Below are 26,904 nucleotides of genomic sequence, written 5' to 3' on the forward strand. Positions count from 1 at the left end.
TCTCTGAATGATCCAATGTTGTCCTAAATGACTGATGGTGATAAATAGAATCCACCTGTGTGTAATCAAGTCTCTGTATAAATGCACCTGCTCTGTGATAGTCTCAAGGTTCTGTTGAAAGCGCAGAGAGCATCATGAAGACCAAGGAACACACCAGGCAGGTCCGTAATACTGTTGTGGAGAAGTTTAAAGCCGGATTTGGATACAAAAAGATTTCCCAAGCTTCAAACATCCCAAGGAGCACTGTGCAAGCGATCATCTTGAAATGGAAGGAGTATCAGACCACTGCAAATCTACCAAGACCTGGCCGTCCCTCTAAACTTTCAGCTCAGACAAGGAGAAGACTGATCAGAGACGCAGCCAAGAGGCCCATGATCACTCTGGATGAACTGCAGAGAACTACAGCTGAGGTGGGAGAGTCTGTCCATAGGACAACAATCAGTCTTACACTGCACAAATCTGGCCTTTATGGAAGAGTGGCAAGAAGAAAGCCATTTCTCAAAGATATCCATAAAAAGTCTCGTCTAAAGTTTGCCACAAGCCACCTGGGAGACACCCCAAACATGTGGAAGAAGGTGCTCTGGTCAGATGAAACCAAAATCGAACTTTTTGGCCACAATGCAAAACGATATGTTTGGCGTAAAAGCAACACAGCTCATCACCCTCAACACACCATCCCCACTGTCAAACATGGTGGTGGCAGCATCATGGTTTGGGCCTGCTTTTCTTCAGCAGGGACAGGGAAGATGGTTAAAATTGAGGGGAAGATGGATGCAGCCAAATACAGGACCATTCTGGATGAAAACCTGTTGGAGTCTGCAAAAGACCTGAAACTGGGACGGAGATTTATCTTCCAACAAGACAATGATCCCAAACATACAGCAAAATCTACAAAGGAATGGTTCACAAATAAACGTATCCAGGTGTTTGAATGGCCAAGTCAAAGTCCAGACCTGAATCCAATCGAGAATCTGTGGAAAGAGCTGAAAACTGCTGTTCACAAACGCTCTCCATCCAACCTCACTGAGCTCGAGCTGTTTTGCAAGGAAGAATGGGCAAGAATTTCAGTCTCTCGATGTGCAAAACTGATAGAGACATACCCCAAGCGACTTGCAGCTGTAATCGCAGCAAAAGGTGGCTCTACAAAGTATTAACGCAAGGGGGCCGAATAATTTTGCACGCCCCACTTTTCATTTTTTTATTAGTTAAAAAAGTTTCAAAAATCCAATAGATTTCGTTCCACTTCACAATTGTGTCCCACTTGTTGGTGATTCTTCACATAAAATAAAAAATTTATATCTTTATGTTTGAAGCCTGAAATGTGGCAAAAGGTTGAAAAGTTCAAGGGGGCCGAATACTTTCGCAAGGCACTGTATTTTTACTGATGCTTCTAAGAAGAAGAAAAAAGAGGAAAGGGGGAGCATCTAGTTTGTTACCTGTGAATATACTGTTTACTACAGTACATGTGAATGTACATTAGCATGAAGCTTTTCAGCTTTTTGCTGTTTTTATAACAGCAAATAGTCAACTGTATCCTGTCCCAGTCATAAAGAAACAGTGCTGTCTAACACTTGGAGATGATGGCATTCACCGAGACCTGGAGTGCCTTCCAAATCCCTAAACAGCTACTAGAGACTATATGATGAAAAGGGTCCTCCAGGTTCACAGAAAGCCACTTTGAGCAGAGTACCCTTGAGGCGTTATAGCCAGAGTGCCATAACCACCGTGAACCATCTGCCCACAGCTGAAACTGCAAAACCGTTGAATTCTCTGTTTCCTCTAATTTGAAACGTGAACTGAAAGCAGTTTGAAAAAAAAAAAGCACCACCATGTAGACAAATGGGACACCAGCTTGGAGGAATTAATAATGGCAAAGGTTTGCATTATTTTGCTTCTGGACTTGTGTCAGATATGTACTCCAGTGGTACAAGTGCTGACACACCTTGGTCTAACTGTGCTTTTACCAAATATACACACAGTTTTACTGTATACCTGTAGCCTAAATCCAAATTCAGTAGAGATATATACATTTGAGAAGTCTTTGCACTGCAGTTGAATAATGGGTTTTTACCTCCAAGAAAAAGAATGCACACCCAAAGTTATTGAAGTGCTGTCCATGGGATTTGATCAGAAACAATAAGATGAACACTCTGTACTCCTTAATTTATTCTTCTCTGTGAATGTTTTGTACAAAAAACCTTCACTGAAACCATTTGGCTCAACAGACATCTTGTATAAGTTCAGATAAATCATTTTACGACATGCCATGTAGGAGGAAGCTTAATTTCCCAATATAACAATAAAGTACTGAGATACTTAAATATGTTAGAAATATATATATCAAATAGCCCCCATTAAGACACATAAGTTCTACACAACACTAAAACATACAATTATTGCTGCATCAACAACCACTACTAAATTATTAACTCAGAGAGGGTATATATTTCAGCCATGGAACAAGTAATTGGTTTATTCCGTGCCGAAAAGAGAAGAAAGAAAACACAACGTTTTGGCCGTGGAGCCTTCTTCAGGTGTGAGAAAGACAGGGCAGTAAGCAAAGGTAATGTAGCAGGAGAACAAAAGCTGGGAGAGGAGTGAGGGGCGGGAGCAGGGGACAGAAAGAGAGGTCAATCAGGAGGTGTGAAGTCAGGATAGGTGAAGAGAGGTGTGAAATGAAACCTACAATGAATAGAGAGAATTTAGAAGAAAAGTAGTCTGTTGTTAAGAGAAGGGGGAAGGTGTGATCCTAGCTGCAGGATAATTTTAGTTTCTGTAGTCTTTCTGATGTATGAGTTCGGAAAACCGTCTTTGAGAACACAGTCCGAGATCATGGCCATAATTTAATAATAATTGCTTACACTTATATAGCGCTTTTCTGGACATTCCACTCTAAGCGCTTTACAGGTAATGGGGTCTCCCCTCCACCACCACCAATGTGCAGCATCCACCTGGATGATGCGACGGCAGCCATAGTGTGCCAGAACGCTCACCACACATCAGCTATTAGTGGGGAGGAGAGCAGAGAGTAATGAAGCCAATTCATAGATGGGGATTATTAGGAGGCCATGATTGGTAAGGGCCAATGGGAAATGGGGGGGTTACACTCCTACTCTTTTCGAGAAACGCCCTGGGATTTTTAATGACCACAGAGAGTCAGGACCCCGGTTTTACGTCTCATCCGAAGGACGGCACCTGTTTACAGTATAGTGTCCCCATCACTGTACTGGGGCATTAGGACCCACGTGGACCACAGGGTGAGCGCCACTAACACCTCTTCCAGCAGCAACCTTAGTTTTTCCCAGATGGTCTCCCATTCAGGTACTGACCAGGCTCACACCTGCTTAGCTTCAGTGGGTTGCCAGTTGTGAGTTGCAGGGTGATATGGCTGCTGGCTAAGAGCAGCCAGCATAAAAGGTGAAATGAGAAACAATAGGCTTGATGAGGTCTTTAATCTTCACAGCCCTTACATTCTCTGAAGCGGTCTCCGAGTCTCCTTCCTGTTTCTCCAATGTAGATGGCTGGGCATTTACTGCAAGAGATACAGGAAATAAGGTTGCTGGAGGTACAAGATGCCATCTGGGTGATTTGGAATTGTCCTGAGGGGCCTTGAATGAGTGTGGTGTTAGATATGTACTTGCAGGTGATACAGCGAGCTCTGTTGCAAGGGAAAGTGCCTGGTGTGGATGGTTGCTGAGGGCAGACAAGGGAGCTGTGAACAAGAGGGTTATGCAGATTAGGTAGTTGGCAATACGAGATGATGGGGCAGTCAGAAAAGAGGGCCCCAATGGAGGGACCATCCTATAGGACGGAAAAGTTGTCATTAATAGTCCTTGGAATAGGACGTCTGTTGGGGTGGTAGGGAAGCACCAAAAGAATGCGGTTGTTAGGCTGGGAGTTCCTGATTGAGTTGATGGTCCAAGGGGTGTTTTTGGCTCGGGCAAGGGTCCTGTCAATAACACTGCTAGGGTGTCCTCTGTTGATGAAAAAGGAGTACATTTTGAGGGCTTGGTTCTGGAAATTGATGTCGTTGCTGCATAACTGTCGTAGCCGAAGGAACTGTGAAAAAGGGAGAGTTTTTAGTGTGCTTGGGGTGAAATGAGCTATACAGGAGATACTGTAGCTGTGTGAGTCCATGGGTTTGTAATAGACCAAAGTAGAGAGTTGGGGGTAGTTAATGGAGAAGCTGATGTCTAGAAACAGAAGAGTAGTGGAAGATTTGTTAACTCTAGATTTCAGGGACAGGTGGAAGTTGGTGAAATGATGCAGAAAGTGCTCAAGCTGGTCGTTATAGCATGTGGCGGCACCGACGCAGTCATCAATGTATCACTTGTAGAGGTCAGGGACGCAGCCAGTGTAGGAAGCGAAGAAGCATTCTTCTACCCAGCCGACAAAAATATTGGCATAGCTGGGTCCCATTCTGGTGCCCATGGCAACTCCACTCACCTGTTGGTAAAAAAGGTTATTGAATGAGAATGCATTCAGTGTGAGAACCAATTCTGCAAGGCGTACCAGAGTGTGGGTGGGTGGATGAAGCACTGTGCGTTTGTCCAGTGTGTGCTTGAGGGCTGTAAGGCCGTCATTATGGGGAATGATGGTGTAAAGAGATGTGATGTCCATGGTAAAAATGTAGCATTCGGGGTCCTGAAATTGGAAATCATTAAAAAGTTGGAGCGCGTGGTTGGTGTCCTTGATGTATGAGCGAAGACGTTCAACCAGCGGTCTCATGAGGCTGTCGAGAAAGGCCAAGATGTAAGTAGTCGGACAGTTGCATGCTGATACAATGGGGCATCAGTTTATGCAATGCATAAAACAGTGAAATTATCTATGAATACATTATTTTTTTGTTGTTCAATAGAAATAGCTTAAGGTCTAATTCTGTGTTTAATTTATTGGGTTTCAAAGTTTTAACACTGCAAATCCAAAATAACTTCCTCTTTAATAGAACACTTTTAATGTTGTCACCTCTCTTTGATTAAAGTTAATAAAACAATTTTCCTCACTTAGATATGTGGTCATTGAGAAAGTCTACATGTGTAGGAAAACTGTCGATATTAATAGTCTACCATTAATATACACTAAAAATGGAAAGCGTTTTGGATGTCCTATTTTAAAATTTTGATACCCAGTAGATTGAACGCCAGATTACAAATGAATAAGTCATTTTTGTAATTACTGATCAACAAAAGTGATTATTGTTGAAGATATTGAATTTTTCTTGGGTGGTGTAAATGTTTGCTTTTAGACTTATTATGTCTGATCACCTCACTACTTCTTTGATTAGGGGACCATTCTTCCTTTCACATAGTAAGTTCTTAAATAATCCATTTCAGGTGATATGAGATCTGTGTTAAGCCAAATGTACAGTATGTCTTGTTACTGTTTTGATCAAGACCGAATCTACCTTAAGCCAAAAGCAGATGCATGTGAACCCGCATGTATTTTGTATTGTAAAAATGTTTTGACAAATAATTGCAGGTGCAATTCAAAATGAAAAACAATATATTGACGTCTCCCATCTAATTATTTCTAGCTTTTGACCATAAACTCTAGAGATAAACAATGAACACACATACAAATGAGCATAGTTGCAACGGTGAAAGTAAGAAAACAATACAAGCAGAAAAAATCACAGTTATCTCCACCAAGGCACAGCAATGTGCAAAAGCAGGAAGTTTTGTCACCCACCCAGGAAGACAGTGTCTCTGTGTTTTTAAATCAGAGCTGACTCTTGCACTTTGTTGCCTCCTAGTGGACATTTTCGGTACTTTTTACGCCTCACATTTCATATAATGTGAGATTTTTTGAAGGTGGGATTTTATCCATCCATTTTCTAAATGCTGTATAAAATACAGGGTTGCAGGGGAGCTGGAACGAATAAGCGCAAGGCAGGACACATCCCGGACAGGATGCCAGTTCATCACAAGACATGCAGAGACACAAACATGCACACACTAACACCAGGGCCGAATTTCCCAGAAGCTAATTACCACTCTGTCTTTGGACTTTGAGAGGAAAGCAGAGCACCCAGAGGCAGATGGGGAACATACAAACTGTATATATCACCCCAGGAACTGCACCCAGGGCAACAGCACTACGAGGCAGCTAAAGTATGCTAACCATTGCTCCACTGTACCACCTAAGAGCAATTTTATTTAAAACATAGTCATAAACTTTTTTGCTACAGTTTTCAATTAGTATGTCCTGCTTGGTACTGATAACAGAATAACCACCAGTACTGATTGATGAGTTACAAATATCTGTTCTAAACATAACAAAGCTGAACAAAGAAAGTTTATGTATATATTCTTTATTTCTTTTAGAAAGGTACTTCTGACCCAAAGTGATGCAAAGAACACAAAATCAAGGCTATTTGAAGATACCGCCCGTTGGTGTTTTGGCCATAATACAGACTCCCATTCTCAGAATAAAACGGACTCCCATTTTTTAGTAAGTGTTAGGAAAAACACCCCTCATATCATAAGTGTGAATGGGTACAGTGTGCATCACCATGTGTCTCAAGATGCAAACTGGTCTAATTAAGTTTAAGGCAATTAATGTATCGTTATCAGGAAAGCACCGGCTGGACAGGTTAAATTTATTTTCAGTTTGATTTCTCACAAACTTTTAAAGCAAAAGATTAACCACCACCTAGCCTAAATATATGTGTATGTGTTTGGTTATGAACACCCCCTTCCCAGAATTCATTATTTTCTATGCCTCTATTTCACCCATGATTAACCCTTCATACGCCCATGTACTGTAGCAGCTCCTTGTTTCATTCCACCAATGGGTGAGGAGTTTTGATAGTCTTTTTCCTTTCAGGTAACATACAGTACAGTTATTAACTCCTGGGGCTGTTTCTCCTCAAGATCTCAAGATCTCAATAAAATATTGACTCTCTTCATGGATCCCAGGTGTGGTCAGGTTCAAAGAGTCCTGAATTGCACAAAAGATAATACTGTATGTTGTACTGTAGTTTTTTCTAGGAGAATGTGCTGGAAAGTGTGCCATTGTATTCTGCTAAGGTCTCATATGTCAACTTTCAACATCTAATTGTAAAGTCACTTAAAGGTTACTGGCTATCATGGGTCAAAGGTATTCTCCTTGTCTATTTTTCTGTTGCTCATCTCATCATTCTGTGAGCTTCTTGACCTTTGCCTACTGCCCTGTCTCTCTCACACCTGAAGAAGGCTCCACGGCCGAAACGTTGTGTTCTCTTTCTTCTTTTTTTCAGCATGGAATAAACCTATAACTTGTTCCTTTGCATTATGTGAGCTTACATACTGGTGTGGATAATTCCCTTTGATTCCTTTCCCAGTGTCTCATTCTAACATGGAAAAAGGACTGCTCTCTGCTTAATTTCTCCTCTGGTTCTTCGAGGTGCTTACTGCTCTTGTACAGTATAACTCCTGAACCATTTCTCAGGTGCTTTGCCATGTACAGCATTTGAATTTCTAAATCAAAATCATAGTATACAGTACATCAGGCTCAAAACCCTCTGTCCCTTGTTGATCCATATTATAAATATTCTGAACAAGAATCCCACTGTGTTTTAATGTCAACTTTGGTAAAAATTCTGAAGATATCAAGCTGGACACATTTTTTTCATTCCTAACCTCAGTTGTACCAAAGTCTGTATCAGAATAATCTAACAATTGCACAAAACTTGATTTCTAGTAAAATTCAATGAAACAGAGAACAACAAAGCTGATGTATAGAGTATTTGATTTCCTTTTTTATTTTATCCTGCTCTCATGTCCATTCTTTACAAGAGAAAGAGTGGTTCAGCCTCATGATTTGTACAATATTGTACTAGGACACAGATTCGATTTACTCTTGAGCAACACATAACGGCAGGGATGTACAGTACCTTAAGTGTTTGAACAAATATGTGTTATCAGCTGCTGATCTCTGCTGAGCTGAGACGAAAGATAAATAAAAACCCCAAAAGATGAAGGAAGCGTTAAAGACACATCAATTATCCTTACATAAAGCTTTGAACCCACTTTGTCAGTCCCTTGATGGTTTCCTCAAACCCCATTATCCTATTCTTTCTGGATCATTCCAAAGAGTGCTTTGAAACAAGCCATCATCGTTATAAATCATCCATTAAAGTATTCCATAAAATGTCATCTCTTCTCTCTATTTATCAGGAACATAATGGTAACATAAGACTTGTAACAGCAATAAAAAATAAATACGAAGAAACAAAAGAGAAACCCTCACTTTCTGTCACATTGAAACATGTGTATTAGAATTACTAGAGTACAATGCTGTACATTTAATTCACCAATAGAGCAGATGCATGCCTCCCCTGGGACTAAGGACAGAGCTTCACAGCACTCTGTTTTATGTTTGGAGAGGATTATGAGCGGACTTACTGGACTAAAACAGCAATGTGGTCTTACTATTAAAACATCAAAGTGCACTTCTAGACCGCTGCCTTAATGGAAATATAGTGGCAGACCAGTACCGGAACAACAAACTTTATCTCCATTTACTGAAAACGCTGGCTCCTTAAGAGGTTAACATGTACAGTATGTGTTATAATATGGAAAATACATGACTGCCTTGGGCATTACTGTTTTTGGTCAACTGCAGGTCACAAATGCTTAAAAGCCTCTCAGGTAATGTTGATTTGTATATGAGAAAATGGACGAATAATAGGAAACAAATATTATTTTTGCTTGGAGCAGTTGAGTTTGAAAAATCCAGGACAGAGGAATCCTCAGATGCATTATTTACTTTGTCCACAGCGAACCCCATTGAAACCCGAAACCCCTGAGAATGAAAACATTGGGAAAAAAAGGGTTGCAGTCATGAAATTTGAGGTACATTTTATGAACTTTCAGATATTAAAAAATACCCTTTTTTCTGTTTGTTCATCTTATTAAGGGCAAAATTCACGAATCCTCTTCTCTGGAGTGTTGCCAGAAATATTGTTTTTACAAGAAGTGAAAAAAACAGATACAGTAGCACACAGGAATATGGATTAGTGTAATCCCTGAGATTTTGTATTTCTTGTGCTGTACTCACTGTACTCTGTAAATGACTAGGGGCTAGCAGGTCACAGGATTTTTATTGTCTTGGCCAGTGAGTTGACCTTTTGCTTTTTAGGATGAGGTCTCTCACTTACAAATCTGTTTTTTGGGGGGGTTTGTCTGAACTAGATTTCTGATCGTGGAAGCAGAAGATGCCTGTCTTTCATTCTCTTTATATTGTTTTTTTGGGACCTTAAAACAGACACTTCTCAGATTTGTGACGCTGATCTGCAATTTGTTTCTGTCCTATTTGAGTCATATCATGTAAATCTAATTGAATGCCAGCATGACAAAATGAACCCCATACATGCTTCGTCAGTCCTGAACATGGTTTCATTTTAGTAGCGAATGCAAAAACATATTATATTATATAAGAGTATTATATAAGATCAATGGCATTGTATTGTTGTTATACTGTGTATGTTCTTTCACATTTATTATGAGAATTAGTTTAGTTAGGTAGTCTTAATATTAAATAGTTTTTTTTCAGGATTGAAACGTGAGAGGGATATTAAATATTATATCAGTTTTGTCTTTTGTTGTCCTCTAATGTTTTAACTGTGGTGACTGTTGTGCTCCTTCAGATATTTATGTGCTTTTACTAGATATCTCTGCATGTTTAACCAATAAAGGAGACTGCAAATAAAAAATATCAGATTCAATCATAGTTTTGGATAATCATACTGAATATTTTTTGCACTTATTCATTTCCATACATTTATCCCTCCCTTAGCTCAATGTATTTTCTGAAATTATTCCGTCACAGGATTAGCCTGGCTTTTGACAGTAAAAACAGCAATCTCAAAGTTAAAAGTCTTCGCCTCTGATTCTATTGCATCATTTTGTAATGGTTTAATCTCTGAATAAGACAGATGAGATCTGGACTCCCTTCCAAAAAGAAACGAGTTGGCTTTTTTTATTAATAGATTATTAGAAGGCATGGTAATTCATGCTTCTTTATTACAATCTTCCATCATTCTGGTTTCCTAATTAAATAATTGAACTGATCAGCTTTCAATTGTTACTGTAGTGAAAGATTAAAGTGGCATTACTGGTTTCACATATTTCACACTTTTCCAAATTTTAATAAACTGAATCCATGAAAAATGAATCCATTATACCTCTTAATGTGCCTATGCTAATGATATTTCAATTGATTCTAATACAAAAGTGTTGGCATTAAGTACTATATGTCAAGAGCAAGCATTGCATATAATCATCCGTGTAATAAATGAAGACCTACATAAAGAAATGTCTTAGAGATTAAGTCATATATCAGCATCTCTGCAAAGTAATTGCACACAGGCCATAGTACATGAGTTATTTCTGTTCAGAGTTCATTTGCAACCAGCTGACAATCACAATACAAAGGGGCATTTGGTACAAAGGGTCTTTGTCTTTGGATTTCTAATTTCTTGACAAAAATCAGATACATTTTCTTCTACAGACGTCATTTCTATTGGTTGCTGAAACAGCATTCTCTCATTTGTGGCTTTTCTAAAGAATTGAGAAGTACCCCCAAGATAAATTAGAATGACCTTTGCTGTCAAGAGTGAGAGCACACCTTCCATACCATAAAAACATTAACAGCAGTTCATTAATAACAAAGAGCACTGAGCTGATTACTGTAGCACCATGCCACACATATTTTAATATTTTAAAATATATATACTGTATATATTATTTTCCATATTCCATATGAGCCTATTGAAACCTTTATGTGCTGGCTTCAATAAACACAGTCAAGTGAATCCTTCATCACTGTACTGAGAGGCCCATCTCTTCTGAAATGCATACTTGCTGCTTACTGCTCCCATGCCCTATGCAGTCAGTGGGCCTGATCTTCCCGTTTTGTAAACCGTGGGCAGACCGATTCACTTATTGTGGACAAGTGCCCACAGCCAAAATCACATTTGGTGTCTTTGTGTGCCTAAATGAAGCAGATCAAGGGAGCTTGAATTTGTTCCATACTATTTCTGTATTGCTTAAAAAGAATTTAGAAGATCTGTGGTTCTGTATTCTGTATCTATATATTAGACTGCAGGTTTGATCCCTAGGTAAGTCATTGCTTTAATACCGCAGCCTGACGTTGCTTTCGAGTCACGGCCGTACGTCATAATTTAACCACAAGGTGGCACTGCAGGCATCAGTCTTCTTCAATGCAGTTGATCTATTCTACAGTTTCTGTATAATATCGATACTGCAGTAGTACTGTATATTTCCCTCATGTTTCCATAAAAATAAATTAGATTTTTTTAAATCTAAAATCTCGTCTTATCAAATGAAAAGAAGACTTCTCTCTTGTTATTCTTATTGTTACTTTATGATTACATTGAGGAGTATGACATTTTGTTCACAACAAATATATTTAAATATTTATCCATCCATCTTGTAATCACTTCATTCAACTCAGGGTCGCAGGAACGACCTGGTTGGTAAAGAATCTGTATGGGCGCAAGGCAGGGTACACCCTGGACAGGACACTCGTCCTTCGCAGGGCAGATAGAGAAAAACAGACACGCAAACACACCAGGACCAGTTTTCCCAGGACCCAATTAACATACCAGTATGTTTTTAGACTGTGGGACGACATCAGAGTGTCTGGTGTAAAATCAATGCAAGCACAGGGGACAACATAAAAACTCCATGCAGATAGCATCATAGTTCCAGAAATGAATTCAGACCCCAGCGCTGCGGGCCAACAGTGCCGCCAACAATACTTCAATATGAATTTCCCGATTTTATTTAACCCTTTTAATTTTTCCTTGCATACCAAATTTGCAGTGCTTTGCAAGTTTTGCTGCACCCAGGTACATCAAATTGTCAATTTCCATCTTGCCCCGCAGAGGGAGACAGTGCGTTTGTTCACAGGTTTCTGTGTACTTTTTCAATAGGCGTACAGAGAAGAAGCGCTTTTGGATTTAAAGCACAATGATATTCAACTAAAGGAACAGTACTTCAATTTAGAAACATGTTTGTTAATATAACTGAGTAAATAATCCATGCAAAGGTGTAATTTCTATTTAGCCTTGCACAGTTGCCGTGTTTTAACGAGAAATAGAATGTGACGTGGCTTCATGCGCGTCCGCGGCGCGGCGAAATCTGCTCCTTGAGTCCGGGTCCAAATGACAGGGGAGCGGTCTAGTTGTATAATACATTCCCAGGCTAGAGGCCTGAAAGTTTACAAGTAGGCGAGCTGACAGAAAATTCGCGTATGTCAAAGAGATAATCACGAAAACGATTTTAAAAAGCTATTTTTAAAAAGCAGTTCCAGTAGCAAACGACAGTTACTTCGTTAAAATGATATCTAGATTTTAATAACGTGCGGTCATAACCTCCTAATCTGGGTATTATGAAATTAAGTACATACCTGAAGTTTTATTTTGATCTTATACTGTAGTTAACCGTATTTCCAATAATTCCTACATCATGGATGAAAAATACAGCAGTAATGTGATTTCCAGTGGGAAGCTGGGTCCGGTGGAGGCGCAGAGTGCTGGGTAAGGATACAGTTTTTCCTGTATTTTCTAACTACGTCAATATTAAACAGGTTTTGTTTGTTGGAACAACTTTCGTTATAGCTGTATTGTGTGAAAATGGAAACGTTAATACCTTGGATAGATGTATTTGTACATAATGACAATCTTGGCACTTCACGCTAGCTATTGTGGTTATTAAACTTGGTTTAATACAGTGTAGTTTAAATCTTTTCCTGTCCCACGGAGAGGGGATAATAAATCTCAATTTATATTGTTCTTTATTTAAATGTAGATCTTGTGTAAAAAAAAAAACTTATGTAATATATTTAAGTGTATTCTGTAGTGTGGATTTTTTGGGGGGTAAAGGTTTAAAGGATAAATAAGAAATGCATAAAATCGGTAGAAGAATATTGTCCTTTCCAGGTTCACCAGGTACATCGTGTTGCTGTGCGTCACCAAACTATTGAAGGCGCTTGGAATTTTTGAGTCATATGACCTGTTAAAAGTTGTCCACATCGTGCAGTTCATTTTCATACTTAAACTGGGGTAAGTCTTATTTTCTACAGTTTCACTTCTTTATTAAAATGTAGTGCCGGTCGTTATTCATGTAAAATGTTGTCTTCATCACATTACTACACAGAGACTGCTAAATTGTATAAATGGGTAAAAAAAGTTGCTTTGTATAATGCATTCAACCAGTCCTGTCTTTTTACAATATGTGACCTGTGAAAAACTGATACCTTTTGGACATTTCTGGAATATCGCTGATGAAAAAGGGTCCTATGTGACTTCACTTACACTGGGCACCTTGTTGGTCACACAATGGATAAGAGATCTGTGTCATGTTGAATAAAATAGTGTGCTCTCAATAAGGTGCCAAAGCAGTACTATGTTTATGACTAAAATATTAATTTGGGCTAATAGTGGAACGGCTCAGTCATTCGGGGTCGTACGGCTCTTTGACTGTGACTGGGTCGGCCAGGGTGGTCTCAGGGTCATTGGTCAGGGTTCTCTCAATTTGACAGCTCAACGGGCATCTGCAGTTTCAGAGTGACATTAGTGATAGATGCCCCTCTCCTGACAAGTACTGCACCAAGAGTGCGCCGAAAGCCAAATCGCTCCATGGGTTGATGGGTCGGAGGAGAGCCGCTGCCCACTTCTCATTCTCCCTGTGCAGTATGGGAGCTGCTGCTGACCCAAAACATGCAGAGCCAATTGACGATTCTGAGTTGGCTGTGTATAAAATGAGCAAAATGATTTCTTAAACATGATCATGTTTTCAGGGTGGGACCTTTCCACATCTTATAAGGGCCTTGCAAAAGTACCAAACCCTTGCTCAGTTTTCTGTTGTTGTTTTTTTTGCTTTAAAGCTTCTAGTCATGACACTTTGAAGTGGCAAAAATATTTGTTGCTTATACAACCTTCTTCACACATTCTGAGCTAAAAACAACAAAAAAAGATAATTTATCTGAAGGAAAGAAATACGATTGACTCTTCTCCTTGCTGGGCCAGAAATCCATAGCTACAGTATGTGGGAATAGCTTGCGAATAAGAATCTCTTTCAAAGTCGTGATTTGAAATCCTCCTGAGAACCTGTGGACACTGCTGTCCATAAGTGATGTCCAAGCAATTTGAGAGGGCTTGAGCTAATCTACAAGGAAAATTGGGAGAATTTGGAAGATTTTACCAAACCACAAGAGTCCCGTGAAACTTAGCAGCTGTAATTACTTCCAAAAATGGAGTCCACGTGTCTGAATGCTTATGTAATCAATATACAGTCTACTCATGAGTTACATGAGGGTTAGGGATTTTGAGAAGTCCATAAAGCCAAATTTGCGCGGTCAAATTTTACCCTATAGCCCTATAGCCCTATAGCCCCCCCCACTAACCTCTCACGGTAGTACAAGATATTAAATATAAGTATAAGAACTTTAAAAATAAATAACATTACTGCATAAGCCTTCTAACTGGCTATCGTAGGTGTGCTTGCCAAACATTTCAGAGAGTAAAGCGTTTTTTTTATATTCTATGTTAAGCTGCGACCACTTAACAGTGCATAAGCTGCAAGTTGAGTGCATGTCCTTTTTTGCTTTAGTTTTCGTTGACATGTATTGAAACTTATCTTACCCTTAGAAGTGTCCAGTTTAAGCATCCAAGTTTTAAATAAAATATCACTAAATATTAAAAACTATATATGCATCATTTCAAACAAAGGGGAAAGGTAGGGGGTGGCACAGTGGTTAGTTAGCATTGCTGCCTTGCAGTGCTGGGGCTCCAGCTTCCCCCATGACCCTGTACTGGGTTAGGTGGTAAGAAAATAGATGGATGGGACACCATAGGATGGGTCTGAATACTTTTGTCATCATACATTCTGTGGTGTTCATAAAATCACCTGGCGTGGCATTTGACTAGTCAGTAGAGATAGAAATTTCATAGTGAGTGATCAGTGACATTAAGATTGTAAAAACGTTTGGTTTAATTAAACTGTAGGATAGGACAGTTTGAATGTTAAACAAATGTATCCAATAACTTTTGCTCTTGATGTTGATGTTGGCACCGCAGTTGAGTAAATAGTTAAGTAATGTAATTATGTAATGAACAATATTAATTGTAGTTGTCGTGTAAATGAAACCCAATATTATTTTTAGTTAGAAAAATGGATATTTGGCAGACCATTTATCTTTTATGCAGAACTTTTCGGGAAAATATCATTTCAAAATTCGGCTGTTAGCCTCTCCAAAAGGTGCTGAATGTAGATTTCTCTGGTCATAGGCATCAGATGGGCAGAGGGTGGGGAAGGAGTTTAAGATAATCTAATCAGTCCCAGAAATCAGGCAGCTTCATTCATTCAGATGCGTTGTTGCTATTATTGTTGTATTTCTAATAGGGATAATGTACAACACCTGTGATATATCTCAGACTGGCTGGCACTCAGATTTTATTTGTTAGACTATGCTGTAGACCCCAGCCCTAAACAACATGTTTTTGAGAGCTGGGAAGATACTGAGGCACCCAGAGAAAATGCATTCTTCATGCATAGAGCCACCCTTAGCTAATACTAAACCCCCGGCAGCTTAGCTGTGAGGCAACAGTGCTCACCATGCCCGAGTAGGCTGGCAATTTGTATCAGCTAAGTTATATTCTGAATGTGTAAGTCTGCTTCTTAAATCTTATCATGAAACATGTTTGTTTATTTCCCCAGATCTGCGTTTGTATTGGTTTTCTTTCAGAGACCATTTTCATCTGGAAAAGCCATATCAAGACGACAGGTTAAGTATTACACATTCACATTTATTTAGTATAGTAATTAAAAATGTAGGTTCCATGAGAAGGAATATTTTATGTATAAAATGAAATGCTCAGAGGAGCATTGTATCACTTTATGTTCCCAGCTATTGTACATTTTGAAGTAACAGTAAAAACCGTAACACATAAAACAAGCGTATCACTGTGAAGACATCAGTTAAAGACATTTTAATTTTCCACAATATCAGGGAAAAGAGGTAAATCTGTGGTGTGGGATTACTGTAAATGTTTCATTATCACTGTTGAGATAGTTTGGGTTTAAATCTCCATTCCTTTAAAGGTTCCATAATTTTAGCAGGTGTTGGGCGATCCTTATTATGCTATTGTCTTGAACATCATCACTGATATTCTATGGAGAAAAACTATTTTTAGTGTATTTAGTTATAGAAGATGACTAGGAACAGACATGATTATGTGTATGATTTTAAAAACCATGTAAAGCTGGTGTTTCAATATCAAACCAAGATTGACAAAGAAGAGGATAATGTGGAAAGACTCTAAATGCAGTGCCAAAATATGTTTTTCATATACTGTTGGATTTGTAATCTGTGTGGATTTGTGGATCTGTGTTGTTTCTTGATATATTTGTGCCCTTAGACACTTATTTCACATTTTGTACTGGAGCACAATACATGGAAAGTAATCGCACAAGACTTTTTTTTATTCTCCTCTTTTGAGGCCTGCTAATGAATTTCTAATGAGTTTCATGCTTACAGAATTGCCATATATATATATATTCGTAGAAGCATATATAAATAAGGTGTTTTTAACTGTTGTGTTTTTGTATCATACATGTGTATAGTCTGCAAAACATTTCTGGGACACATATCAAGGACATTAACATGTTTAAATTGGTTTGTATTTCACAATCCGCACAATCAGCCATATAACTGCCTATAGTTAAATTGTAGTAAAAATGCCTGTGGCAGTTTTTTGGAAGACTTCGTCATGTGTACGTTTTTTGTAACTTCTAGTTTTTGTTTTTTTATTTCCTTTTTTTGGAAAATACATAACTGAATAATGCTCACACTGCAGCAGTGATCTTTTGTGCTTTTAAATAATAATAATAATAATAATAATTGCTTACACTTATATAGCGCTTTTCTGGACACTCCACTCAAAGCGCTTTACAGGTAATGGGGTCTCCCCTCCACCACCACCAATGTGCAGCATCCACCTGGATGATGCGACGGCAGCCATAGTGCGCCAGAACGCTCACCACACATCAGCTATTAGTGGGGAGGAGAGCAGAGAGTAATGAAGCCAATTCATAGATGGGGATTATTAGGAGGCCATGATTGGTTAAGGCCAATGGGAAATTTGGCCAGGACGCCGGGGTTACACCCCTACTCTTTTCGAGAAACGCCCTGGGATTTTTAACGACCACAGAGAGTCAGGACCTCGGTTTTACGTCTCATCCGAAGGACGGCACCTGTTTACAGTATAGTGTCCCCATCACTATACTGGGGCATTAGGACCCACGTGGACCACAGGGTGAGCGCCCCCTGCTGGCCCCACTAACACCTCTTCCAGCAGCAACCTTAGTTTTTCCCAGGAGGTCTCCCATCCAGGTACTGACCAGGCTCACACCTGCTGAGCTTCAGTGGGTTGCCAGTTGTGAGTTGCAGGGTGATATGGCTGCTGGCCATGTACATTTAAATGTACATTTAAATTTGAAAGATGCGTGTTGGGTAGTTAAATGTGCTGAGGAGTAGAGCATGCTCTGTCTCTAAGGTTCAGCCTGAATATTAGGCTGTTTTATATTTACATGGAGAAGACTATTGGTGTTATTTTTCAATTCACCACTTTTTCATGTGATAGATGTTTTTCAATGCTTGTAGTTTGATATGTTTCCTTCCTTTCTATTCAGTTCCGTGTTTCTAGATTCAATTCTGTCCTTTGTGACAGATGCTTCCCCAAATGTTGTAAATTATACATTCTGTTGTGCTGAATCATGTATTTTCTTTTCTATCCTTTTCAGTGGATGAAGATCCTAAAACATGCAGTCTTCAGCTGTATTATTTCACTTCTGGGTTATTTTGGTCTTACGCTGTGTGGGCCTTTACGGTAAGATGGATTAAAGTTAAGCAAGAATATTATTATTATTAATAATAATAATAATAATAATAATAATAATAATAATAATAATATGATTCCCTAATCATTTTCTAGAGTTTTTTATAGAGTATAGTTTAATGGTGGCAGTTATTATAATAATAATAATTGCTTACACTTATATACTGTAGCACATTTCTGGACATGCCACTCAAAGCGTTTTGCATGTAACAGGGACTCTCCTCCACCACCCATGTGCAGCCCCACCTGGAGAATGCAAAGGCAGCTATAGTACACCAGAATGCTCAACACACATCAGCTATTAGTGGGGAGGAGAACAGAGTGATGAAGCCAATTCATAGATGGGGATTATAAGGAGGCCATGATTGGTAAGGGCCAAGGGGAAATTTGGCCAGGATGCCCGGGTTACACCCCTACTCTTTTCGAGAAACACCCTGGGATTTTTAATGACCACAAAGAGTCAGGACCTCGGTGTGTCTCATCCTAAGGTCAGCACCTTTTTACAGTAGAGTGTCCTCAACACTATACTGGGGCATTGTAACACACATAGACTGCATGGTGAGCGCCCCCTGCTGGCCACACTAACACCTCTTCCAGCAGTTTTTCGCAGGTCTCCCATCCAGGTACCTGACTAAGCCAAATTTAGCTTCAGTGGGTTGCCAGATGTGAGTTGCAGGGTGACATGGCTGTTGGCTTTTAGTACATCTTTGGACTGTGGAAGGAAACCAGAGCACCCGGAGGAAAACCACGTGAACACGAGGAGAACGTACAAACTTCATGCTGATTGTTAACCTTTTCTTATTCCAAAATTGTCTAGTTGCCATTTCATAATACCAATTTAATACTTACATAACAATAAAGTGTTATAACTAAATTAAACATAAATGAAATCGTATGCCTGAATATATTCACTAATATTTTCCAATTGTAGCTATCTACACAAAAATGTTAAGAATGTCCTTTCCTTTTACTTTATGATATTAGCATGTATTCTGTCAAAAATAATGGATGCAAATGACAAATCTTCCAAAATAAAGCTTATACTGTAAATAACCCATAAAGTAAAATGTAAAACTAATTTACAAAACATAAGTCGTAGATGATCACTTAGATTACTTACTGCTTTTTGTGGGCTTCTGGTTTCTTAATCTCTCTGATCTGACCTAGTTTCTTGCCAAAGACTAGGGAGTTATTATGTTTCAGAAAAAAATCCCTAGTTAATCCCACCCTACCACCAGCAGCACTTGGATAATTGTGCATCACCCCATGGAATATTGCTATTGCAGTTGTCTGCTATTCTAACACAGTTTCATACCTGCAACTTCTGGATCATAGAGGCCCACCAGAGCAAAGAGAGCACCTTTGCTCGTTGTGCTACACTTGTTCTCTTCCCCTAGGGGGCTCCCAGCTCGAAATTGACTTTGTAAATCATCCATCATTGCCATAACTTCATTGTTATTTCTCCCATCAACTTGACTTGACATCCCTTGGCAAAGATCCACGTGAAAACCTTTGACACCATTTATTTGTTTAGATAAGTACCATAATAAAAGGTGACAAGTGCCTTTGTAACACTTTTTGTCGGGTGGGAAAATGTAAATGTAATGTGCTTGACATTTCATTTTTATTCTTGTAAAAGAACGTGTACATTTTTATCTTCAGGATTAAAAAGTTGTAAGTAATTAACCTATATTTTGCAAACACGGTAGTGCATATGTGAAGATATGTCCGTGCTGTAACACTCACAAGACCTTGGTGTTCAAATACACCTATCTGGAAAAAAAATGTTAGAAAAGCTATTTCATTTCAATGGACCTAGAAACAGATTTCTCATTCCTTGGAACAGCAGTGTACAGATATGTTTTAACAGGTAAAACTGAAAAAATAGTCAATGTTCACCTTGCTTGAAAGTTTTTCTCTTTCTCGTTCAGGACACTGTTGCTTTTTGAACACAGTGATGTTGTGGTCATCTCACTTCTCAGTGTGCTCTTCACCAGTTCTGGTGGTGGACCATCTAAGGTACTGTATGTGGATTGCTTTGTATTTCAAGCAGGCTGTAGAGCTAGGAACTATAATTTTAAAAAAATATTGTATATATAGTCCAAAACTACATTTGTACTGAGGAGCTATATAAATATGTTGGCTGCAGAGAGACTGGTAAATTACTGGAATTTAAACTGTTGTAACTTAAAATTAGATCTAGCTTTTTTAATACCTCTTAGAAAATGCAAAAGTTGAATTAATGGATATGTTCAAATGGAGGATATTGTAAGCCGTTTTTATTTGCTTATTCAGTCTAATGATATTTACTTTCAGAAATATACAGGATGTTTTACATCCTAAACTAGCATAACTAAAAATAATATTTCCTCTTTGAAATAAACAGTTGAAACCCTTTGATGTCCACTTGTAAATGCAAAAAGCCTAACTGAAATGTCCAAATTGAAAACAATGTTTTTTTTGTTTAAGTTCTATTTTACATATTTTCTCCCATCAGACTAGAGGTGCTGCCTTTTTCATCATTGCTGTGATTTGCCTGCTGCTTTTTGATAATGATGACCTCATGGCAAAGATGGCAGAGCATCGTATCCTTTAAACAAAACGTTTAATCAGATGGTGTATATTGTAGTGTACCACAAAATGTCTGGACACACACATATGTACAGTATGTACCAAATTAAATTAATTAAAGTGGTAATTGTAGATATTCTATCATGTATATCAACTAATTATAATATAAATTGTAATTTAAGGAATGTACAAGGTATAAGTAGCTTCAGAAAATAATAGCAAGTGTTCAGATGAAAGACCTTTAATGATACTTATATATAACATTTAGACTAAAGAGCTATGTAAATATGTAATACGTAAGTGTGGTGCCACCATAACCAGTCTTCAGGAAATGAGCATTTTCAGTGTCGATCTGGTGATAGCTCCTTATAATTTTGGTTTAGTACATGTAGCCTTTTCAGACTATTTCAGAAAATGCTATTTCAGCAGTTGAAACACATGTATTTATAAGACGTGTGTACATGGATGTGGGTTTTCTCTTGTAAATCTGAAATCCTTAACATTGATGATTACAGCCGAAGGGCACCATGACAGTGCTCTCACCCACGCCCTTTACACAGCTATTTCATTCCTTGGGGTGGCAGATCACAAGGTATGTAATTGTCTTCCTGATGAGACAGGGATTGTAAATGTTGTTTGGAAGGAGAGTCAAGAGAACAAAAAATACATTTTATAGAATATTAATATGCTGACAGCCAATCATAGCAATGCAGAAGACAACTCCCATATGTCTTCTTATACCATCTTTTTGCACACTGTACAAAAAGTGAAAGAGAAGCTGTGAAACAGTTCTGTCTCCCCTATTGTTGTAATTGAAGGAGAGCTAGTTAATATGCATACCCATAAAACATTACCCTTAAAACGTATGGTCTTAACACACATCCTAAGTGTCGAAGTGTGTTTTAAGACATAAAATCACAATTCATATGACTTTTTCTGTATTTGTAAGAATGCTTGGCCCAATTAGGAGAATTGTCCTCAGTTTATAAGCCTTAAAATAATAGTTTGCAAATTGTTTTCAGTATAATTCAAAATGTTTGGGGCTGTTAAGAATGACTTAGTGTTAATTTGTGCACAGGCAAGGAAGTACTGAAATATATCTTTGTTCTTTTTTTCAGGGTGGAGTGATGTTGCTAGTGATCTCCCTCTGTTTCAAGGTTGGATTCCACACTGTCTCCAGAAAGCTGTCGGTTGAAATTGGGGGAGCCAAGCGGCTATATGCTCTGTCTAATCTGGTGTCAGCTGCAGTGCTGCTACCTTGGGTGATAGTTCTGTCAGCCACCACAGACGTGAGTTAACACACAGGCCAGTTATTCTGAAAGGAAGAACATAATTGTTTTTTTCTCCTGAAAAATCAACAATATCTTTTTAGTTTGTACTGCTACACTATTCTGAAAGCTTCAGTTTTTTATATATAAAAAATGAATTCAGTGTTTATGTTCAGTATGAGCCACTGTGTGCATATTGAATATATATTGTGTGAGTATCTTGGTACAGTATGTTTATAAGGGCAGACATTTCTTTCTTCGCATTTATAAACTTTTTAACCAGAGGGATTCATGACTTAAGGTTTTTTAGTACAATTTAATCCACAATTAAGAAACCTCTTAAAAGCCAGCGATGAGAACATTATTGGTAGATTTGTAAGATTTGATGTTTTTCTGCTGACGGTGAAGATATATTGAATTCAACCTGATCTGCCATACTTTGGTTTTACAGTATAATTTGATAAGTGAAATCTGGCTTTCCATTTTCAGTTAGATGTTTGATATTCCCAGTACATAAAAGAACCTTAAATAGAATCTGTACGTCCCTTTTCTCAAATAATGTCTTGACAAACCCAAAGAAAAACTTAATCTTTTTTATATATATCTCCAGAGCAAAGTTGAATCCTTCTCTGGTCTGATCATGCCTTTTGGAATGATAGTCTTCTCCGTAATGGTTCTGGATTTCTACGTGGAATCCATTTGCATCGCTAAGATGGAAGCACCCAGTTGCGCCCGCTATGGCTCCCTGTTCCTGTTCTTCAGCGGGCTGCTCCTGGCCAACTTCTGGACACACCCACTAACCGACCAGCTGCGTGCCATGAGCAAGCCAGCCCAGCAGGACAGCACTGAGCACGTGCTCTCGGGGGGTGTGGTGGTCAGCGCTGTTTTCTTCATCCTGTGTGAGTGAAGACAAAAGCCGTTAAACCCGGGATCATGACAGTACCTAACTGTAACTAGGATTCCACATATCATAGTGCCAAAAGGGGTAGGATCACGATAACACATCTAAGGCTCTCTCAGGTTCCATCAAAACAGTAACCCCCGTGACTTCCTGAGTTTCTGCATACAGTTCTCCTTTAATCACTGATGAATCTCCTGTACGTCCCAGCAGACCTTGGCGCACCTCAAAGGATATATAGCTGGAAGAGTTGGAGGGTCAAATCCTTTGTACATCCTCATTCTCCTCTTGTGGGTAGAGGGGGAGTTGCTGTGGGCCAAGACATAATTCTAAATTCACTGGTTTTGACTGGTTACCATAATAACAACAGTTGTCTTTTGTGAAGTTGTGAAGTTTTCTTTTTTTTTTTTCCTCCCAAAGCTGCCAACATTTTGTCTTCACCCTCGAAGAAGGGGCAGAAAGGCACTCTGGTTGGCTACTCTCCTGAAGGTACTCCGCTTTATAACTTCATGGGCGACACATTGCAGCACACTTCTCATTCCTTGCCGAGGTTTATCAAGGACTCGCTGAAACAGATCCTGGAGGAGTACGATTCTAGACAGATATTTTACTTTCTGTGTCTCAACTTGGTGAGTATTTCTCTCCTGTTATAATTTTAACGAGGCACTATAATAACAATGCTTAATGTTTTATACAGAGTAAATTTATACAGGGAGTGTGTCATTGTGAGTGTTCTTTATTTGTGCTTTATTTTTTCTTCAGTGTTACTTGAGCTGGTGTATTGGGTATGATATGCCCCCATTTGTGTTCCACTGATGTCTTATAGTTAAAGTAACTGAAACAATTTGATCTGCCACATCCATCCATTTTCCTTCCAATTTTATCTATCCGGGCAAGCAACAGGCACAAGTCAGGGTAGACCCCGGACAGGACGCCAGTCTGTTGGATCGCAGAGAGACACAAACACACACTCCCAACAAGGGCCGGTTTTCCCAGAAGCTGGTTAACCTACTAGTATGTTTTTGAACCGTGGGAGGAAACTGGAGCACCAAGAGAAAATGTGCGCAAACACAAGGAGAACATACAAACACGATGCAGACATCACCCCAGCACTGGAGTTGAACCCAGGGCCCCAGTGCTGCAAGGCAGCAATGCAGCCATTACGCCACCATGTCATCCATCTGCCGCATACTGTATCTTCAAAATACTATACAACAAACCTTTACAGAAGTGTAATTTTAAACATTTCTATTATGTCAGGGGAAACCAGTGATCATTCTAACAGCCAGTAACCAAGACTTTGTTTTTTTTCTGCACTTCAAGGCTTTCACGTTTGTCGAGCTGTTTTATGGTGTTTGGACGAACAGTTTGGGTCTGATCTCGGATGGATTCCACATGCTGTTCGACTGCTCTGCTTTAGTTCTGGGCCTTTTTGCTGCTCTAATGACAAGGTGGAAAGCAACACGTATTTTCTCATATGGGTGAGTTCTTTAAAAGCACGCAGTTGTGTCCTACCAGACCTGGAAACTTTCCATTAGCTGTGCTGTCAATTATGTATTTTTTTTCTCTGTTCTCTGCTAGGTATGGTCGGGTTGAAATTCTCTCTGGATTTATCAATGGGCTTTTCCTTATGGTTATAGCATTCTTCGTCTTCATGGAATCAATCACAAGAGTTATAGACCCTCCGGATATAAATACGGATATGCTAACAGTAAGCATTCAGAAATCATTTGTTTGTTCTTTGAATTTCATCATACGCTAACTGAAAAAAATCATTAGAAGATACCAATTGAAGGAGTTATGCTGAAAAAGTAGTTTTTGTTTTATACTAAGAATCTTTTTAATGAAGCTAAAAAAAAGTCGGTCAGTTCAAATAAATATGTGTATTTCATCTTATAACGCTGTGAAGAACTTGCAAACATTTTTGTGTTCGTGCAGCATCGGGAATATATCCAGATGACTTTTACACTAAATTATTTTCTAGATGTTGGTCTTTTAAAAATTATATATACAAGAGATATATTTGTTTAATACTATTGCTTAAGCAGAAGGGATAGGTTATATCAGTTTATGAAACTGTTACATAAACTCACTTTGTTGTCTTGAAACATCTTTGGAATAAAAAAAATTTCCATCCACAGCCTGTCTCCGTGGGAGGACTCATTGTGAATCTCATTGGCATCTGTGCCTTTAGTCACGCCCATTCCCACGGCGCGTCTAAGGGCAGCTGCTCCTCACACGATCACGGACACTCTCACCATGGGCACGGACACGGCCACGGGGATCACAGCCATGGGGGGCACGGGCACAGCCACGGGCACGCACACAGCCATGGGCACGGGCACTCACACGGCCCATCTGGAGGAGGCATGAACGCCAACATGAGAGGCAGGTTGATAGGACTACAGAGCAATATAAAGCTGCATTTATTTGAGGTTTTTTTTTAACAATCACAGAGCCTGGTTAAAAAATGAGGGGAAAAAAAATCTTGGCACAAGAAAAGATGAAAAGGGAGATTGAGGAGGATGAGTTCGAAACTGTGGGTGATATGTGTATTTTGTTTCTGTATATGTCGGCAGATTATTCCACGTATGCAGTCGCTTAAAAAACTATTCATGAGAAACTGTTCTGTGGTTCATTACGACGAGAAACTGAAACAAGTTTAAAACTCCCCTATTCCCCTGTCAGATCATATTTTTGTGTCTTTCTAACAGGCACTTAAGTCATGCCAAAATCTGAATGATTTTAGGCCATAGTTTCATTTATACAATATGAAGACAATGGTGTAAGTATAAAGTAGATGCAATTGGTGTAAAATCTGAAGTATGAAAATCGTTTTTCTGACAGAGAAAATTAATCCTCGAATTCTGCAGGTGTGTTTCTACATGTCTTGGCTGATACACTTGGCAGTGTGGGTGTCATTATATCCACCATACTCATTCGGCAGTTTGGATGGCTGATTGCTGACCCCATCTGCTCTCTCTTCATTGCTGTGCTGATATTTCTGAGCGTCATCCCCTTGATAAAGGATGCATGCCAGGTTCTGCTCTTGAGGATTCCTCCAGAACATGAGAAAGACCTCAACAATGCGTTGGAGAAGGTCAGATACTTTGCTGTGATGTCTGTTGTAAATATTTTAACAAAGTCAACAGGGATCATCATAAATGTTATTAATGCTGTGTTACTTCACAAGTTTAACTTGAATTCAATGTCACTGTCTTCAGATACAGAAAATTGAAGGTGTTCTGTCTTACCGAGACCCACATTTCTGGAGGCATTCTGCAAGTGTCATAGCGGGGACCATTCATTTACAGCTGATGTCAGATGTTGTCGAGCAACGCATTATACAGCAAGTGAGCACACTGCAGATCATGTTTTACTTTGTACTAGTCCTGTTAACTAATGGGTGTTTTAAAAATGTATCTCTTCCAAATCTATAGTTTCCTTTTTTCTACTCATTTATTCCAGTTTTTATATTGTTGGTGGATTCACACAGTTTGTTTAGGTAACACATCTTTCATGCCATGATGATTGTTCACATTTGTTCATTTTTTTATGGTACCATGTAATATTAGCTTCTTTTCCCTGAAAAAAAAATTAAAAACTGAACATAAATAATGTAATTTCAGAAAAAAAAGTTTAAAATATCCCTTCCAGAAAATCCTACATGGTTTACCTAAATACTCCACTAAGATTCATTAACTGACCTCTGAATTGCCCTTATTGTCTTTAGATTTACTTGGTTAATCAGCTAGTGGGATGTTTTGTAGACTATATTTTTTTCTTTTTTTTTTGTTTTCTTATAGGTAACAGCAGTGTTGAAAGATGCAGGCGTAAACAATCTCTCTGTCCAGGTGGAAAAGGAAGCATATTTCCAACACATGTCTGGCCTTAGTACTGGATTTCAGGATATTCTTGCTATGACAAAGCAGATAGAGTCAGTAACATACCTGGAAGATGGAACATGCATCATGTGAACGGCACAGTGTGGGAACAAACAGCAGGACTTCAGCTGCAGAAACTGAAAACGATAAAAAAAGTTTGGGAAACTAAACTATAAATGTGTCTTTATCTCTCAACATTTTTGCACATTGATGTTTGGTAATATATGCATATGTATTTTTACATAACTAGAAATATTTTTGCTTCCAACTGGAGCAGTAGGATTTATTTAATTGAAAGTCTAAAACTGATTGAGGTTGACAGATGTAAAAAGTCTGTGGAAGTCAGTACTTGCATTAAACCTGTTTGTTGATTTAAAA

General features: G+C 38.8%; 1 protein-coding gene and 1 pseudogene across 2 annotated transcripts; one reads left to right on the forward strand and one right to left on the reverse strand.

Annotated features, from left to right (window-relative positions):
• Positions 1-1,376: 1,376 nt before the first annotated feature.
• On the reverse strand, positions 1,377-4,720 carry LOC148673082 (uncharacterized; annotated as a pseudogene).
• A 7,173-nt stretch (positions 4,721-11,893) lies between these two features.
• slc30a5 (solute carrier family 30 member 5) lies at positions 11,894-26,904 on the forward strand. 2 transcript variants are annotated; one of them, XM_088629338.1, is made up of 17 exons: positions 11,919-12,035; positions 12,445-12,544; positions 12,947-13,069; positions 15,726-15,792; positions 17,811-17,896; positions 19,837-19,924; positions 20,403-20,490; positions 20,992-21,068; positions 21,595-21,765; positions 22,355-22,643; positions 23,063-23,271; positions 23,966-24,123; positions 24,224-24,353; positions 24,784-25,030; positions 25,516-25,742; positions 25,867-25,995; positions 26,449-26,904. In XM_088629338.1, exons 2-17 carry the CDS (start codon positions 12,474-12,476, stop codon positions 26,617-26,619), a joined length of 2,331 nt encoding a protein of 776 aa, XP_088485464.1. In that variant the 5' UTR covers positions 11,919-12,035; positions 12,445-12,473; the 3' UTR covers positions 26,620-26,904. The 2 variants fall into 2 exon arrangements, with proteins under 2 accessions (XP_088485463.1, XP_088485464.1); XM_088629337.1 differs by having other exon boundaries at positions 11,894-12,544.

Source organism: Lepisosteus platostomus, chromosome 4, assembly GCF_059453375.1.
Source record: "Lepisosteus platostomus isolate fLepPlt1 chromosome 4, fLepPlt1.hap1, whole genome shotgun sequence".
In the NCBI taxonomy this organism is placed as follows: domain Eukaryota; kingdom Metazoa; phylum Chordata; class Actinopteri; order Semionotiformes; family Lepisosteidae; genus Lepisosteus; species Lepisosteus platostomus.